Consider the following 18,883-nt stretch of genomic DNA (forward strand, 5'->3'; position numbering starts at 1 on the left):
TCATGCTATAGATGAGAGTTCCTCCCATAATTCCTCAGAACTGCCAAACAAAACGATCAGATTTCAATGTCTGTACTTGGCACCCATTCTGAACAAATGTCTTCCAAGGAAAAAACTCTCCCATGAAGACGGTGTTGATTTCGGTGAGTCTAAAGCTCTCTATACCCATAAGACAAAGAGAAGAAACCATAGACTCATGTTTGGTAAGTTAAGGTAGTCCAAACAATGACAGCTTCCCATGTGGCCCACATACCATATCTGTGATTACACTCTTACATGCAGACGTGCAGAACTCACCTATCTACTAACAGGCCTATTCATATTCATCTCTCACAGGTGACAGTAGGGGATTTATTGTGTGCCTCCAGGGCAGACTAATTCAGGTACAACCGACACGCAGTCTAGTGTGCGAGTGCTTAAACTGCACTTTTCCCTGCGGATAAAACTCCCACGGAGACGCAGATTGTCTCCGCTAGGCCTGTCATTCATAAAGGAAGGAGAGATTTGTCAGAGTGTTGAAACGAAAGAATTTGTAACACCATACATGCTGTTGATGAATATGAACTGCTTGATATTAATGCTAGATGATATGTTTACTGCAATGAAGTGTAATAATGAATGGCGTAATACACCAGGCAGCAGTGTTTTACTGTGATGAGTATTTTTCTCTCCCTGATTATAAAACTGTGGTGATCTGAACGGCCTAAACACACCTAACAAATATGACGGACTGTTTCTCTCTTCGACTCTGTAGAGTTAATTATGTTATACAGCGGTGACAAGCAGGCATTCGAAACATTGCTGCAGGCGATGTGTCAAATCAATGCCAGTCGTCTGGCTTTTAATTTCACCACAGCTGAGGATATTATCAAACTTTCTATATTTATTTTGTTTTTCTGCGGATAATGGGTGGTGCTCAGTGTCATGTTGAGTTGCAGTCAACACACGATGTTGTGATTTTAAAATGGCTTTGAGTCACAATCTGTAATTTTACAAACTTAGCACGGCAAACATCCTGCCTTTCTGTGAAATAATGGCCGGTATGGAAGTGTATCGAGGTGCTTCTGATAGCTGGACCAGTTGTAAAGTTCAGTACGGCACTCTTTGGCACAATGTTGGAGTTATATTCCAGTTCTGAAAAAGGAAACCTGTTGTTTTAGCAGGCGTAACACATCGTATCGGTCATTGGTTTTATGCATCAGAAGTCCCAGCGTGCATTGCTTGGGCGTAGTTGTGTATCGATTTGTTTTTCAATTGCTTTGGTACAGACTTAACCCCAGCTATCTGCAGAGCCTGAGGTGGGTTTTGTTTGCATGTCAATATAGTAAACAATTACCAAGACTTGTATTGATGTGCAAAATTGAAAATACTTTAATCAGTGGCCTGAGTAGTAGTGTAGGATTTTGTGTCCTTTTTTGTAACATTTCAAAAGCGGGTCTGTGTTGTCTGATAAAAGATAACAAATTAATATCCCACAGGAACTCCCCGTGTTATTCCCATTTGGGACATACCAGGAACAAATCTTATCAGTGTCACTAAATAACATTCCAGCGCAGAATGAAATGGTCATGAGAAACTGAAAATATTTCTGGAGCTGATTTAATGACCCAGATTGTATCACTGAAGCCATCCCAGAGATTGGTTTGATCACAAAATGGTGTTGCTGGTCTCTGACACAATGTGTAAAATATAATACAAGAAGTGCATACAGTATGGAGTATACACAGAGAATCTGAAGTGTGCGGCAAGCTGTTTAACCTCTTGTTCTTAACTGGGTGGTTTTGTGATATTTTTAATCTCATTCTGTGGTTGTACAGCATACAGTATAAATGGATTGTGGTTTTCAATGACTGTTCTCTTCACTCTGGCTTAGAGTGTTTTAATCTTGAGTTATATCGTTAGAACAGCAGATTTAACTGGGAATATATAGATCATTAGCATGTTCTCAGAGTCTCCTACATGTATGTTTTTAAAGAACACACAAAGAAGCCAATTTTGCCAAACCAATCCCAAAATGAATCTACTCTGCCACCTACACAAATCCACATAAAATCTCACTGAAACATACATTATCTCAGGAGCTGTAGCAAAAATATTTCATTCCTTTCTGCAGTATTGATTAAAATAAAGATGAAAGCATTCTTCTGCCCTTTGAAGCCTGTTCCCTTATTAGCATGTCATTACCATATTTAAGAGGCTCGTTAATTAAGCAGAGGCACTGTTCAGCCTTGGGCTCATCATAGTGACACTGAGAACCTGATTATGAATTGCATCATTAAAATCATCCTGACTAATAATGAGGATGAGGCAGGTCAACATCTTACTTCCGTAGGTAAATTGTTGACCTACACACACACACACAGAGAGAGAGAGAGAGAGAGAGAGAGAGAGAGAGGAATGATATCTGTCTTCCAAGAAACGCCCAGGTCCAGGCAAAACTAAACAGAGTGCGTGCCACACATGTTTTCACGCTGATCGTGGGCAGCAGTCTGTCAGGGGCTGTTTCGTGGAAATTAAAACAACTCACAATGAGAGTAACCAGGCGTCTCTGCTGTTTGCTCCTCCAGCCACCAGCCATGTTCAGACTTATTCAGACATTTCCCCTCTTGTTGTTTTTGTCAGCCAACTGGCACAGATAGGCCTAGTACTGACCTTGGCAAGATTACAGGTATCTGACTGATGCCTTCAGATACAGTATAATCCCTTAGGTAACACTTTAAAGTAAGGTGGTGTGATTGCTCATGAATTAATATATGAATACCACAGGATTAACACATCAATACCTCATGCAGATCATGTGAGTTCTGATGTTGAGCACGTGGACTCAACCCTAGCTCTGTAATGCATGTGATTAACACCAGAACTTAGGTGAAGTGCATGCCATATTCATGTTTTAATCCTGTGGTATTCATGTATTCATTCATGAGGAATCGCACCTCCCTGTTGTAAAGTCTGACCACAATGAGCTCCAATCCCACGATGGATGAGCGATGGATGCACCAAATGAAGAAGCTGCTTAACAGACACCTCCAGTGATCTAAAATAAAGATGTGATTCCGTTCAGACTGCCCGTTAGCAGGAAGCTGAGAAGATTGCCTGTCATTATAAACTCATCTGTGAGCACCGATGCCGAGGATGTTATTGCTGGCTTGGTATGCGTTCAAATGTGTGCTCTGGTAAACAGATTGAGCACGTGTTTCCAGCTTAGTGTAGGGAATGCACTGAAATTGCATTATGGTGACAATTATGCTTCGTCTTTTGTCAAGACATGTGCAGATTGGAGACACAATAACAAAGAAAGGGTAGAAGCTTTTAAAAGGTTATATACGGATTACCACTCTGGTCAGGCCATCAAGCTAACAATAAAATTTCTGATGTGGTCAACATATACGTTTATCTCTAAAGCAGTGATAATAGCATTGTCATAATCTGTGGACACTAATGTTGTGTTGTTTAGATGTGATGCTTCTGAGGAGTCCATTGGCTAGGGCGTTTGCTTGTGAGCGCTGTGCCATCATGACACATAACCCCTACGTGCGGGAACACTGCGCTGCAGACCAAAGTCAGCAAATACAAAGCGAGCAGACGGAAACCTCTCGGAGAAAACGTGCACGTGAGTTCAGATCAAAGAGCTCCGAGATTTCACTCATGTGGTCTGCATTTGGCCTCGGGGGAGACGCAGGGGGCAGTGGGGGACACGCACCCCTGCCTCGTATCCACGGCATAAATCTGAAGCGCAACACGGCAACAGTGTAAACATCTGCGGATGGTTATCTGCCAGGCATCCCGTCCCTCCAAACACCATGAAAGAACCGTTTAGAGGGAGTCACCTCTTCTGTCATCACTGTAATGTAGATCTGGATACAGGGACCATGTTGCAGCCTGATTTAATAGGTTACAGTAAGAGAGTTTGTTTTAAAGTACTTCTACAATGATTCCCTTCACCTTCTCTCTCTGACTGTGTCCCATCCACTCCCTCTGATGTCTTAATCTTTTTATTTTCTTGCTCTTCACTTTTGTAATACATTTGTACAGATATCTCAATACAAAAGGGAGGTGTGTTGTGTGATATAATCCACGTGATTGTGTGGACGTGCCAAAGTAGATTTTGAAGTGCCATTTGGTGATGATCCTCCAATGAAGATCATCTATACTAGACCGGTGAACGGTGAGTCTAGTTTGCCCCATCTCCTAGACTTTCACAGGATATACTCTGGCCGGGCCTTGCCACTTTAAAAGTGATTAGGGAGTCAGGAAATGTAGCGTGCAACAAATATAATCAGAGGAGATAAATATCTTGTCTGTGACATTCCTTTCCCCGTGATTCAGCCATCGGCCATGCTGCGTATACACAGGACGGCAGCCTCCCTTCACACAATGTGTGCTCTTAGGTTTTTGAAGAAACTTAAAATAGCAGTGGGTGGGTAGGCTGCCGCTGACCGCTGGTATGCAGAAGGGAACTTTGGGTCCATTCCACTGGTGGGGATATGGTTTCTAAGCACTAAAGAGCACAGAGAAATATCCCACACATAGCTCTGCCCTTCCCCACCCTCTGCTATTTCGAGCTGCGCAGACTAATGTGCTGTTTATCTACGAAACCACGGGAAAGATGGCTTAGGGGAAGTGGCCAATTCCACCCACAAACGGCACATACAATTCCAGATCCACAGATAAACCAGAAGAAGAAGGGAAAAGATGGACAATCCTCGCTATTCCCTGGTGGAAGAGAGAGAAGCTGCGCTGTGTTATCTGTTCATTCAGACGGCAGCGTGTGTCACTCTTCTGTAATTGGCCTTTGCATTCTTTTTCAATTTCGAAAGCCATAATTATATTACTTTACAAGACTGACTATAGAGGAAACTTTGTCCTTTTACAGCAGTGAAGTGAGCATTAAAGCATACACATTTATTTCAGTCCAGTGCAATTTGTACATAATTGGCTTCATGTGTAATACAAACATCATTCTTGTAGATAAAAATTCAAAGCGGGAGTGAGTTGCTTTTTGAACTAAACTACAGAACTAAATTAATTAGTTTCCAGAACAAAATATTTAGTATCTGGTTTGACTCATACCTTTTAATGAGGGTGCTTGGGAGTGTAATCCATGCATTGATTAAAAGTTGAAGGTATTTGTAGTTTGTTAAATATGCTAAGATACACTTTAGATACTTGGAAAGGTTGTTTTTTTTTATTCCAATAAAATACATATTTATTTCCTGAAAAAAATACCTCATAGAGTCTTTTAATCACCCCCCCAAGAATTTGTATTTGTCTGAGACTGCCCCTATGTTCTCGAGCCTGTTCGCACATGTATGACTAACAGGGGAAGGGGTTTGAGGCCCGTGTGGGTAGAGCACAGCCCGGCTCAGCCCAGTGCCGAGACAGGCAAGGCACTGAGGGGGCTATATCTGTCCGTGGTGGTGCGGCCCAGGCTGTCCCACTTCCCGTCCTCGGTCGGATTGAGGCGTTTATGTCGACTCCTCTGTCCCAGAGCGTGTTTCTGTATATAAACGTGAGAACATTTGCTTCTCACATGCCGAGTTGGTGCTTTTAATTGGAGATTTCACACCCATCTCAGATTACAGACAGAGAGCAATGATGGCTCAGAATTTACACAGGGAGAACAAACTTACCAGACCTGTGCGAAAAGTTTATTCTCATTAGATCATGTTAGGAGCTGTGCAACATTTGCTGCAGGTGAGAGACTTCCTTCTTGTACACATGAACAAGAAAACAAGTTGATCTTAATTACAAAGACATATGTATGTCTATTTACTATTTTATGTTTGTCTTTTATCTTTTAACAAACTGTAAAGAGAAGGGTTTCAGGCTAAACATCATCAAACATTAACTTGAGCTCCATCTACTGTTTGGATTATATTATTACATGAACTGTTACATACTGGAGGTTTACGAGGAACAAGAGTACATATCAAACCACAGTGTGTTACATTTGATAAGCCGTCTTCATTATATATATACACCGATCAGCCATAACATTATGACCACCTGCCTAATATTGTGTAGGTCCCCCTTTTGCCGCCAAAACAGCCCTGACCCGTCGAGGCATGGACTCCACTAGACCTCTGAAGGTGTGCTGTGGTATCTGGCACCAAGACATTAGCAGCAGATCCTTTAAGTCCTGTAAGTTGCGAGGTGGGGCCTCCATGGATCGGACTTGTTTGTCCAGCACATCCCACAGATGCTCGTTTGGATTGAGATCTGGGGAATTTGGAGGCCAAGTCAACACCTTGAACTCGTGATTCATCAGACCAGGCCACCTTCTTCCATTGATCCATGGTCCAGTTGTGATGCTCATGTGCCCATTGTAGGCACTTTCGGCAGTGGACAGGGGTCAGCATGGGCACCCTGACTGGTCTGCGGCTACTCAGCCCCATACGCAACAAACTGCGATGCACTGTGTGTTCTGACACCTTTCTATCAGAACCAGCATTCACTTTTTCAGCAATTTGAGCTACAGTAGCTCGTCTGTTGGATCGGACCACACGGGCCAGCCTTCGCTCCCCACGTGCATCGATGAGCCTTGGCCGCACATGACCCTGTCCTTCCTTGGACCACTTTTGATAGGTACTGACCACTGCAGACCGGGAACACCCCACAAGAGCTGCAGTTTTGGAGATGCTCTGACCCAGTCGTCTAGCCCTCACAATGTGGCCCTTGTCAAAGTCGCTCAGATCCTTATGCTGCCCATTTTTCCTGCTTCTTTCACATCAACTTTGAGGACAAAATGTTCACTTGCTGCCTAATATATCCCACCCACTGACAGGTGCCATGATAACGAGATTATCAGTGTTATTCACTTCACCTGTCAGTGCTCATAATGTTATGGCTGATTGGTGTATATATATTACTAATCTTCTTGCTTAAACTGAGGACAGTTTTAATTTAAGTTTAATTTAATTGGATATAGGAAAGAAAATGGGCTAAGTACTACAGGTAAGAAATGAAAACAAATTTAATCTTCGAAGCTTCAAATGTTATCAATCCAACAGTCAAGTTTAGACATTCACAACAACGACAACGACAAAAAACTGTCCTAGTTCTACAATATCTTCCAGGTACCCTTATAGAAAGTAGATGCACATTGAGTAGGACTTGACTAGTCCAGGGTAGATTGCATTGCCAGAGTAACGTCTTGCAGGGTTTTCAACGTGGCCTCCTGGGATATATGAACATATAAACGGGGAGATTATGTTTGGAAACTTAGGCTTCTAACAGCCTTGTTTTTTCCTGCACCTCTGTCAAAGATCCCGCCGTGGATTACAGCACGCTCTGAAGGATGTGCAACAGTGACATCTGTTGATGCTAACCAGGCCACTGCCGGCGTGCTAGTGGTGTGTGTTTCTGTGAATGGGCTCCACACAGGGTCAGGCCACCCAGCCTGCAGCACAGTTGTGCATCTGAGTTTACTTTGAATATGGTCTTGTTGGGCATCTAAAAACCTTTTTTATATTATAAAGAAAATGGTAGGTTTAAGTTTGTGTTCTTCATTGTTTTTTCATATCATTCAGGAGATTTGTCAAACCTGGATTAACTAGTGGTCATCAGACTCCGTTAGATGTTTTTATTCTTTTTGTAAGAGCTGTTTATTAAATCAAATGAGTTATTCTTTCTAATAGGCTGACATTTAAACTGTTATGCAGTGAATGCATAGTAATTAGCAATTATCTTGAATACCAGTCATATTTCAACACAAAGGGTAAATTGTAATTGTCTGCCTGTTCAGAGTGTCGTGGTTTTGCACGCCACCAACGTTGCGTCTGTTTGTGTAGGGACGTTGTACTGAGCTCATTAGCATGGTGTTAATCAGAAAGACTCCTCACCCCAGGCCTCCTCTGACCTCCTGCTCTTGCCAGGAGGCATGCAAAGTTCAGCTGCACCCGTGTGAATCCATTTAGATGATCTGATTGAGATCATTCATGTTTGAATAGAAGTGAATTGGTGATTGGTTTCTTTTTATCACAGAGCATATACAGATTGCATTCAGTATCATGTTGCTGATTTGTATCTCTAACAAAATATGTATGGCCAGTGCCATGTGTCACGTAATGTCTGTGATTGGATCTGGTGGGAAAGTGAGGGATCCTGCGCAAACGTCAGAGAATTCCTGTCTCTGGTGTGAACCAGAGGCCACTGGATCGCACATCGTGACTTCACACCGAGCCACAGATGAGTATGAATTAGTTTAGTTTCAACATTATTTGGTGTTTTCTGGTTTACCATCCCATTGGCCTTTTCAATGTGCATGTTGTATAAAATATATATTTTTCATAAACCATACTTTATCATGAAACAATGCAGGGCTCCTACACAGAGCCATTATGGTGTTTATCAGACAACACAAGATCTGTTTACACCGAGAGCCGTGGGCGGGCAACTACTAATTGTCCTGAGCTTCAGTCTTTTAATATAGGTCTCCAGACAAATACATGTCTATAATCATCATATTCCTAGGGGAAGCATGAATACAACACTGACAAGGTGAGGAGATCTGCATTGCATTGATCTGAGACATTGTGTTTTTTTGTTGTCTTGGTGGGTAGACATGTCTGGGTCAGCAAAATAGTTACAGAATACTACAATGGCAGCAGAAAACCAGATAGCTGTTATCAGTGGAGATAAAAATGCATTAAACTACCAGCCTTTCAGTTTGGGGTTTCAATCAGCTGGGGAAATCAGGGCTAATGCATTCGAAACATCACTATTGATATATTCCAAGTATTAGAGCTGGTTTACTGTTACAGAACCGTCTGTTCGACTGGTCTCACATGTATAAGATGCTACTTGATATTAGTTTTGGGCCAGTTCTCAAATATCACAACCTAAAACCTCCACTGAAACACCAACACCGTGGAGGAAGCTTTATATTATCTCACATCAATCCCCCGCGCCTCCAAGACCCCGGTGTTTGACTCCCGAGTAAGAAGGGTGTGGTCAGTTCTTTGAAGGAGTTTAATTGAGTCGCAAGCATCGCTATACTTGCATTGTGTGCAGCAGCAATAAATTATCTTTGTTTAGCAGGGTGGAAAATGATTCAAGTTTACAATACTGGCGTTTTTTCCCTGGCAATGTATTTACCCTGTATGTAAACAGATGAAAGGATTATATAATCTTTCCTGCTGAATGCCATCCAGTTTGCACATTATACAATGTAGGCTATATCATTTTTCATGAACTTAGTTTAACCGGTGCACCGCCTCCGGCACCACTTGTTCTGGCACACCTGGTTTGAAAAAAAGTGTGCTGGAGACCAAACATAATGGTATAGCAGAGCTTTATACATTGGTGCAAGAAAAGGGTTGTTGTTCACTGCATTTAGATGTATGTGATTTAATAAGTCTGGCAGACAAACTAAGAAGTAAGTGTAATTTTACTCTGATGAGAAGCTAAACATAGCTATTCAAAATAAATTAATCATGCTTACATAAACATGATTTTGAATATCAACATTTTTGAATTGATACTTTAAATCCTGATTTTCAGATTTTCTTTTATGCACACACACACACACACACGTACACAGTTAAACTCAACCCATTCTTATAAACTGTGGGTTGGCATTAAGTCAGAAGAAACCGAACATAAACTGAGAGATTTCAGAGCTGATAACTCACAAGGAATACAAGAAAATCAAGAAGTCTTAGGAGGACCATAACAAAAAATTGAACAACAAGCAATGGCTAACAACCAAGTAATACCTTCTCTGACCAGACACAGAGAGGGGCAGTGTTGCACAGTGTCTTGGCTGCTGGAAAGAACAATTTATATTAAGTTAATCAAAACCTTGTTTCATTCAAAGTTTATAGTTAAAAGTGCAGTCCTGCCACTATTACTAATAACCTGAAAATATAGTGAGAGCACTATTCTGTTTAGGACTGTTATGTTATTCAGACAAAGAAATATCAAACAATGAACCCGAGACATAAGTCATTCGCCTGGCTTTAACAGCATTGTGTAAAGTTTACATACACTTGGGCTATTACATTTATACTACTGCGTGTGTTTTAAACACCTGATTCATCTAGAAGTAGTTTGCCTGAGTTCACCAGCCTTCCCAGAGTTCCTTGCTCCTGTGTGGCATCGTTTAACCTTTAATCAAGACCAATCCCTGTGGTTTTGGCATACAAGACAAGACTTTGGTTAGAAAATGTATCTCTGGGCTGATAGACAAACCTCCACTTACATACCACATTATCAGCAAGGTCTGATATTACATGAATCACCTGGAATGTTCCTTGCAGCAAAAGCACAGCCTTTAAACTTGTGTACATAGGACACAGGACGTACGGTAAATTAAATATGTTCTGGTTGATTTCAAACATCAGTACCAACATAAAAATAAATAAATCATAAAGACGCATTCTTCGTACAGCTAAAATGAGGAGGTGCAATCTTGACCTATTCTTACGATGAAAGAGAATACACACAAACCTTCAGACAGGTGCTTGCAATGACGAATACAGTAGGAGTAACAATAAAGTAAGGCGTAGTGTGGTGTAGAAGTAAAGGAAACAGTGTGTGAGGATGCAGTCGAAGTCTGGTTCACTTCACTTCTTCTGGTACAAACTCCCCAGCCAGACAGTTGACGCTGACTCACTTCATGCAATGATTGGGTGACGGCCTGAGTTTGATTGTCTACAAGCAACCAAGCAAGCAAGAGGGTCTGAATGGCTTCCTCTCATGTGTTTCTTGTCAATTGTTGTGTTCTTGTGAAGGTTGTTCTTGTTCAGGAAGTCCCTACAGACCAGGACTTAAACCGTATCCTTGACTCATGGTACCACTTGACTGAACGCATACTAAGCTGGCCTTCGTTCACCTGAGCGTGCCTCACCTGAAGTTGATGTCAGTTTCAAAGTATGTTTTAAAGGGGCGTTCTTTCTTTATTGCAAACCGCAGTCACTGAAAGCCAGATCCACTGAGCATTAGCTTGAGAAAAACATAAAGAAAGAAAGAAACAAAAGCATTTTATTCTGGGTTCATGCGGAGGCTCTGATTTGCCCATGTTGTGATGCCGGTCTCTCACTCAGCGCTCCCATCTTGTGTAAGACACAAACAAACGAGGGTAAATAAATAGCCGGGTGCAGCTACCCGCTTGGCAGAGCACACCCACAGATGTCTGGGGTAATTAAGAAATCCACCACCATTTAAAGATAAGTTACCAACAGTTACAGTCTAATTATGTTTTGGAGGCACAGAGAAATCCAATTTGAAAGGGAGGCGGTTTGAACAGCTGTAGTGTGATCTATTTGTGTTATAAAGTGTCTTATCTCTAGGCATTGACCCAATCAGAAGGAGGCCATGGCTGGATGAGTGACTTTTATCACTTCATCTCCTGCTGCCAAGCTGATTCAAGGTAGCTGGTGAGGTGTTACCGAAATGATTTCTTTGAGCTGTATGTCGTTTTTTTCTTTAAAGCCCTGACTGAATGGTGGCTGTGGGCTGGAAACAATAACCCACATACTGAGAGTCAAGTGCACCAGATTGTTGATCAAAGAAACTGCACGTACCAGGCCATCGTGTCCTTGTGGGAAAAGCCTACCGGCTCCCGGATGGGTTCCTAGGCTACATCGAGTTTTACAGGTGTCGGTGGCACAAGCTTGCTATTTTTAAGTAAATGTGGTAGGTAGATCGTTCATGAGATAGGCTAACTAAGTGTTGTCATGACAGACAGGTGTGAATTAGCTGTGGGTTGTAGGTAGAGAGCTGCACTTTAGCCCACTTTGCCCTTCCGCGTTTTTAAATTAACTTATTTTCATGTATCGTTTCGCTACCGTACATAGACAGCCGACAATTACTTTACTTTTGAAAAGACTTGTCAATCTCCAGAGTAAGCACTGATGGGAGCTGTGATGAGTATGGGACTGATGTTTCGTTCTCCCTGGTTTTAGACTAACTGTTTCTATGTAGAGAGCATTAAAAAGGAAAGCATTCATCAGGAAGCAGGCACAACATTCCCTAACTTTGCCTTCCAGTGTACAGTAAGTAAATATCCTCAATCTCATGGGTGGAACCCAGTGTCAGTCAATTTTGTGAAATACCCTTTCATAAAAACACAGCAGATATCACTTTTCCAGTAATATGTTTGATGTGTCACACTTGTTGACAGATGCAAAAAGAATGCATTAGATAGAACATCTCAGTTGAAGTCAATTGAATTAAGGTGCACAAACAATGTTAGTCTGACTCACACATATGTAAGCATGTAAGTAACTGTCTTCGTGCTTAGTCACTGCATGCTGAAAACTCTTTCATCCTGGTGAATATAACTGCACATGAAAATACAGGCCAAGACTGACTACAGGGCTCAAATCATTCCTAGTAAGAGGTAGTAAAGGGGACTCTAAAGGGGATACTTATTGTGTATGTTTTACATTACTATGATTGTATACCCCCGACATCCCAACAGTCCTCCCTGCACGCCCCCCGTGTGTAACATAACACATATTGGTAGTTGTGTTAAAGATTTAGTTTGACCTTCATGATGACAACAGATAAAAAAACCTGTCAAAGCAAAAGCCTTGAAAGTGAGTGGACTGTGGCTGAAGGTTGATCCGATTGTTTATTTGCAATCCATGTGACTTCAGACAGAGGACAGCGGACTCTGCTTAACACACGTCCAAGCACACCCATGCAGCTGGAGCTGTAGGTAAGTTTGAGAGTTAAGTTAGTTGATATCTTTTCAATTATGATTAAAACAAAATTAACAAATATATTTTAAGATTGTTCCTTACTTTGGGCTTAACCAAATCAAAATTTTGAGCAACCTGTGAATTTTAAAGTACAAATCTCTACAGTTTAATTTATTGTTAGAAGCCAGTACTATTTAAACATCAAAACACAATAGGGTACAACTTTACCATTGTGTGTGGGTCAAAACTTTAATTTGGTTCAGCCCTTTATTACCTTATCTTTCTGATAGGTAGAATTTAGTCTGAGAACCTGTTAGCTGAATTAGAATTATAGCTGCTTTAACAACTATTTTAAATAGAAGTTTTTAAAACCTGCTGCCTTTTCTCTCCATACATGTATATCTTTGGAAGTAATCGTGTGTACAACAGACCTTTCCTAAATGAACAACATCTTCCAATGTAAGATGGGTTTTGGAATCTGAACTATAAACCTATGAGGATTTCTTCATTTAAATGTCATTAGATATTTCACGGTTCAACCAGTTTATTGCACTAAAAGGTATTTCATTATTTAAATATTGTTTTTGTCTTTGAGGTTTATGTTGTCTGTTATATTAATGAGTGTATTTATCTTTATTTACATTATATCTAACGGGCAGGATTTGTTTACAGATTTAAGTACTTTCCTAAGATCTATAAATGTATATATTTTACTACCTAAAGGAAGGTTGTGCAACCAATATCCAATCAGCAGCATCATGCCCGGTCTCTTCCTGTTTCCAGACTATAGAAGAATGATGTAATCACCACTCATTAAAAACCCCAGGATTACCTTTCATTTCACACACAATCCAGGTGTCAATCTGCAATATTCCAGGGTGGATAATGCCATTGCGTAGCTGTGTTACACAAATACACACGGCCTTGTGCATTGAGATCCCAGGCAGTAGATTTGAATTCAGTCTAATCAAGTTGAGGCAGAAGGCGTAGGATGTCAACATATCTTTCCAGCTGTTTCCATTGAACAGTCACTACTTGCAGATGGAAATGGAAAATACAGCCACAAGCTCTGTCATTATCTTTGTAATCAGCTGCCCAATTAATCATTTTGGTCTCTTTTGTCTGATATTCTTCTATATCTAAATGGGTCAGAAGTTGTCTCTGAGTCAAAACTGTTGGCGTTTTGATTACGTCTTAACCTTCTATCTGGCAAAATCTCAATCTCTGGATTATGTCAATACCGTCTCCATCAGAAACATTTTTTAAAATAATGGCAATACACAGCACACTTTGTTTTTTTACCCTCAAATAAACCCTGAAAACTGAGTGAAGCAGCATTAAAATGTAACTCAAAGAGGACTGGGAAATCAATACCTGAGGAACTGACCCATGAACCCCTCTCAGAAACGGTCAATTATTTGCCAGAAAACCTTTAAAACCTTTTTTTTTCTCGTGGGTTAACCTATTACGTTGAAAAGGAGCTGTGTTTGTAATATCTTGGATATTAAAGGTTTGGGAATGGATTCAGAAGTTCGAGACACAGCATGTTTGCCTTTTTAGAGAGCCCTCTTCATACTCGATTGCTATTGGCTGCTTTTGTGCTGTTGGTGAAGCCTGGGGTCTGTGTAGTTAAATTCCTAGCTTCAGTTTAGAAATGAACAAGAAAAACAGCGCGCCCCTAGGACACTATGAATTAATATAAACAGTGAGTAACGTCATTGCAGCAGCTTTTTGCTCGGGGAGGTATTCACACTATCAAAACAGTTATTGTTTCTCTGACTTCTTGATTTTTTTAATCAAAATTGAAACACGTTTGAGGGTGAAAGAGCAGAAGGAGGTGGAATTGAAGGAGAAGAAATATATTCGACACCCACTATGATAAAGATTGTCTTTAATTTTAGATTATTAAGTTAATAATGGAATATTTTCAGATGTAGAGAAGTGAAAGAACTACATTAATCAAGAGCTGATGCATTCGGCATTAAAGTGTCAAGCTTCCTAAAGCCCCAGTGGAGTTAAACCCCCCCATGTCTGACAGAAGCTAATCGTGGTTGCTGTGATGTCCACCTTTGCATCCTGCTGTGTATGACTGAGATATGGATACTGTCCCAACATTTTCTTTACCTCAGTTCTCAACAGATTCCATATCCACCAGCTCACCATTAATGCAAAATAATAGAAAGCTTTGCATGATAAATAGATTATATTTAAGATGGCTTAACCAAAAACTGGTTTTATGCATGGTATACATGTATTTAGGTGATCTAAGGCTACTATCAGGTCATGCTTTCCTCCACTGATCACTGCAGACATGAGGCCACCTTACCAGAAGGGCAAGTCGGGTTGGTGCCGTGCTTTTGTGAATGAGAGAGCCGAGCTGCTCCACCCTTGGGGGCGGATTACAGGCGTGACGTGGGAGCTCTAACCTCCGTGTTTTGAGCCCGGAACTCAAATTAGCCCCGACGTGGAACCTTTTTTCCGCAAGAGGAGCGGCCGGCCGGCCCGCTTAGTGCGCTGCACCGAGCTGTCAATGAACAGCTGAGAGCGGCTCTGCGGAGGAACCGCCGTGTACACAGTAAGGTCTTTTCAATTTTGGACGATAGCGCTGGAAATGTACTTTGTATCGGTTTTAATAGAGACGACAGTGTGAATCTGAATCGTGCGGCGGCCGTGTGATCGGGTTGTTATAATTGCGTACAGGTGTCCCGCTATCACCTGCAACAAGGTGCTGAAAGATCAACACAAGATCATCCTCGGATATCCGGCCCTAAAGTTGTCATTGGATATGATCTTTATTCTCCTCACAGTATCCAATGCTCCTGCTTTTATTACATTACAATGTAACTTATTTGGTCAGATGTGGTTATTTAGAATCGATTTGCGATTGAGGGACGCATTCAGTTTTTGCCAGGCGTGGGATAGAGACAAGGCTACCCTAGTGATGGTCACCCCCAGGAGGCGATTATGTGTCTGTCTGGCCCGGGATTTAATCTGCTCTATATTAGGTTGTTAATCTTGTTAAACAGCCATATGTGATGAGGGGTTATCTGTGTAGGTAAAAGCCAGTGCTTAGGTCATGTTAACTAACCAGTGACAGACCCCACATGATCTACTTTGCAGTCGGTGTAAATCATATTGTAGTATTTGGAGTAGTCACTGTTGTATTTTTGTGTGTGTCTGATGTGTCTCTTATTTTCCTAGTGCTTGTAAGTTTGCTCTTTCATTATCCCACAGTTAACCCTGTAACCTGTTTTCTGCATTAGCTATCTGTTTACATTTGTTTTCAGTTTGTTTGCTTTGGATGCTTTATTTTGAGAAAGTTGGCAAATGTAACTCTGTTCATTGTGTTCGTAGCAGTTTCTATGGGTTGTTGTTTCACTGTGGCCCACAAATCCTCTCAATGATTCACAAGCTAATGTATATTGAAAAGTTGGAAAGTACACTGGATGAAATACTGCCATAATAAGCCTTTTTTGATATACATGACTTACAAAAACAGCGGACTCCAAATGTTTCAGCCATTTTGTTTACAGGGTTGTTTCAGTGCATCTAATTTTCATATTCGGTATTTTCTTTCCCACCTGTAGTTGCATGTCAACACACAGCTCTGTCTCAGCTGCAGGAACAGAGACCTGACGAAGGACAAGCAGAAATGTTTTACACTAAGCCCATTTGCAGTCCCATAAATAGAAGCGATTCATTAAGCATCGCCATCCCTACTTACACTAGTAGAAGTCTGGACATCAGTGCAGTCTTCTGTCATAGCAAGGCAGGCGAGTGACCTGCCCTGAATCCCTATTAGAGATGGATTGTTTTGGGGAGGAATGAATCAAAGAGAATAATGTGCATCTCAAGAAAACGGGTGTAAAGTTATTTTTAGGTTTGGACCTCAAGCCAAGACTGTACTGTCCAGCTTTAACCTGCTGTCTGGGTCAACAGCCCGACTGAAACACGGATCCCTCTCGCTAAAACAGCTGGAGCCTTCTCTGGGTTCAAGTCCTTATAGAGGTCGTTACTTGTATTTATTAATCAGGCTGATGGTAAGTTAGGAAGGGCTGGAGTTTAGGAATCAGCTGAGACTGAGACTGACACTGAGACGAACAATACTGTGATTATAATAACACCCTTATCTTAAAGACTTTCTTTCCCCTGCAGAGCAGCAACATGGTGCCGGCGGACAGCAGAGTGGTGGTCCTCAGCGTGCTGGCGGGGGCCGCCGGTGTCAGCATGGCAGTTGTCTGGTACAGGACCAGGAAGACCGGGGGGCGCGTGACCCTTCCCCCACTCTCCCTGAGCAACAGCGCCGGCCGGTGGGCCGAGGCCGGCGCGGAGGACAGGGGCGGGGGGGCGGCGCGCGTCCTGCAGGGCCGGCAGAACGAGGTGCTGGACAAACTCAACACCTTGATCCTGTGCGTGTCGGAGCTGAAGGAGGAGGTCAGGAGCCTGAAGGATGCCATCCCCCGGCTGCAGGAGCAGGTGAGGGAAGAGCTGCGGGGGAAGCCCGAGTGGCGCAGGGTCACCCCCCTGCACCAGCCGCCCCGCCGCAAGAGGACCGGCGTCCCTAGGGAGGAGGGCCACAGCTCTGAGGAGGCGGAGAGTGAAGGAGGGTGAGTGTTTGTGCTGTCAATCTGTTCCCCTCCGCTCTCCCCCTCTCTCTGGATACACAAGGGTTTCAAATCTGGCAGCTTCTCCGCTTGTCTTGACAGAGAGAGTATCGCTCCTTTGATATGATTTTAATGATGCCTTCTCCAGCCGTTTGATTCATTTGACTTTAATTGCGTCAAATACAGGATTACACTGTAAACTGCGCTGTGCTTTAATGTGCACGTTCCTCGACAGACACACACCGAGAGACTAATTTAATTTTCCCACATGCTATAATTAGTGTGACAGATCCTCGCCGATATGGATGTGTCTGAAATGCATTCTTTCTCTGCGACTCCTGAACAAGGGGCATTGTATAGTTTGCCAAAGCAGAAATATGTAAATGTGCCCAAACTCATAGTTTTGTTTGAAGTGCTACCTCGGTATGTTTCATGCCAAACTCCCGCACTCATGAGCCAAATTCCTTGAACCCTAGCCAACGCAGCGTAACATAAACAACAGATGTCTGTTTAATTTGTCAAATGTTTAAATCCCCTTTGAGAATACAATATTTTTTAAGGTAAACGAGGGATATCAAGGTATTATACCTTTTGTAATAGTTTCCGTTCTGTTTGTTTTGAAATGCTATCTATACAGTGTAGGTACAGTCTTGTATTCTGAAGCCTGCTTGGCATTTGTTTTCTTCCATCTCAGTATTTTCCATTTAATTCATTGTCACAGCTGATTTTCATCCTCTTTAGGGCATTTTCTAAAGTTTGCTCTTATCAATCACAAGAAACATAAGAACATAAGAGAGTGTCCAATTGAGAGGAGGCCATGCGCCCCATCATGCTCGTTTGGTGTCCAAGTGATCCAAGGATCCTATCCAGTCTGTTTTTGAATGTTCCCAAATTGTCTCTTCAGCTGCATCGCTGGGAAGTTTGCCTTTAGAAGATATTCTTCACATAAGCTAGTAGTTAAGATCTAGATTTGAAGTTGTGTGAGTAGTTTTTGTTATTGCTAATCAGTTATGGTTTCCATTCATTGTTAATACTATTTAGGGCAGCTGCTGAAATTCCTTCTTGATACTTTAATTAAATGTAGAATTCTTGCTGTGATTGCTTTTCTTCTTTGATTTATTTTATGAGTTGGTAGCCGTCTGTGCAGGAAATGTCAAGGGCTTCTCCAATAACCTAAAAATGATCTATCACAGAGCGCTTAGATTTGAAATGGGATAAAAACAGTCCTATAGTAAATCACAGTTTGAGATTGTCTGTGCAGCCAATGTTGCTCGAGCTTGTTTTCTACCAACTGGATTCGGTTCAAGGCCTTTTTGAGATCGGCCTTGATTGACTTGGTTCGCCTTGTTTTTTCCCGGGCTGGACGGGTGCCTAGACGTTAAAACTGAAAAGGAATATATAAAGCATGCCTTTACCGCTTTAGGCTCGGCTGAATGAAGATCCCAGCCACTGCCTCGGGGCGTTTAATAATAATATATTTTTGAAAACGACGGACTAACATTTTGAACAATTCAAACCTGAACACACACCTGCCGTTGTGTAATTCGCCAGGGCAGTAGGTCTGACAATCGCAGTGTACGAATCTCAGCAGAAATATGTATTGTGGGTTTTGTGTTGTTGTGGTTAGTG

At 41.9% G+C, this 18,883-nt stretch overlaps 1 protein-coding gene across 3 annotated transcripts in view; it reads left to right on the top strand.

The window, feature by feature from the left end:
- Positions 1 to 12,614: 12,614 nt before the first annotated feature.
- rmdn2 (regulator of microtubule dynamics 2) overlaps positions 12,615 to 18,883 on the top strand; it is a 34,819-nt gene continuing 28,550 nt past the window's right edge. For 2 of the 3 annotated variants that reach the window (XM_066696801.1, XM_066696803.1), the window contains exons 1-2: positions 15,138 to 15,225; positions 16,806 to 17,257. In XM_066696801.1, coding sequence (XP_066552898.1) covers positions 16,815 to 17,257 — 443 coding nt within the window. In that variant the 5' untranslated portion in view covers positions 15,138 to 15,225; positions 16,806 to 16,814. Of the gene's footprint in view, positions 12,668 to 15,137; positions 15,226 to 16,805; positions 17,258 to 18,883 lie in introns of those variants that run through there. The other variant, XM_066696802.1, reaches the window with a different exon arrangement.

This window comes from Amia ocellicauda, chromosome 23 (genome assembly GCF_036373705.1).
Source record: "Amia ocellicauda isolate fAmiCal2 chromosome 23, fAmiCal2.hap1, whole genome shotgun sequence".
NCBI lineage: Eukaryota > Metazoa > Chordata > Actinopteri > Amiiformes > Amiidae > Amia > Amia ocellicauda.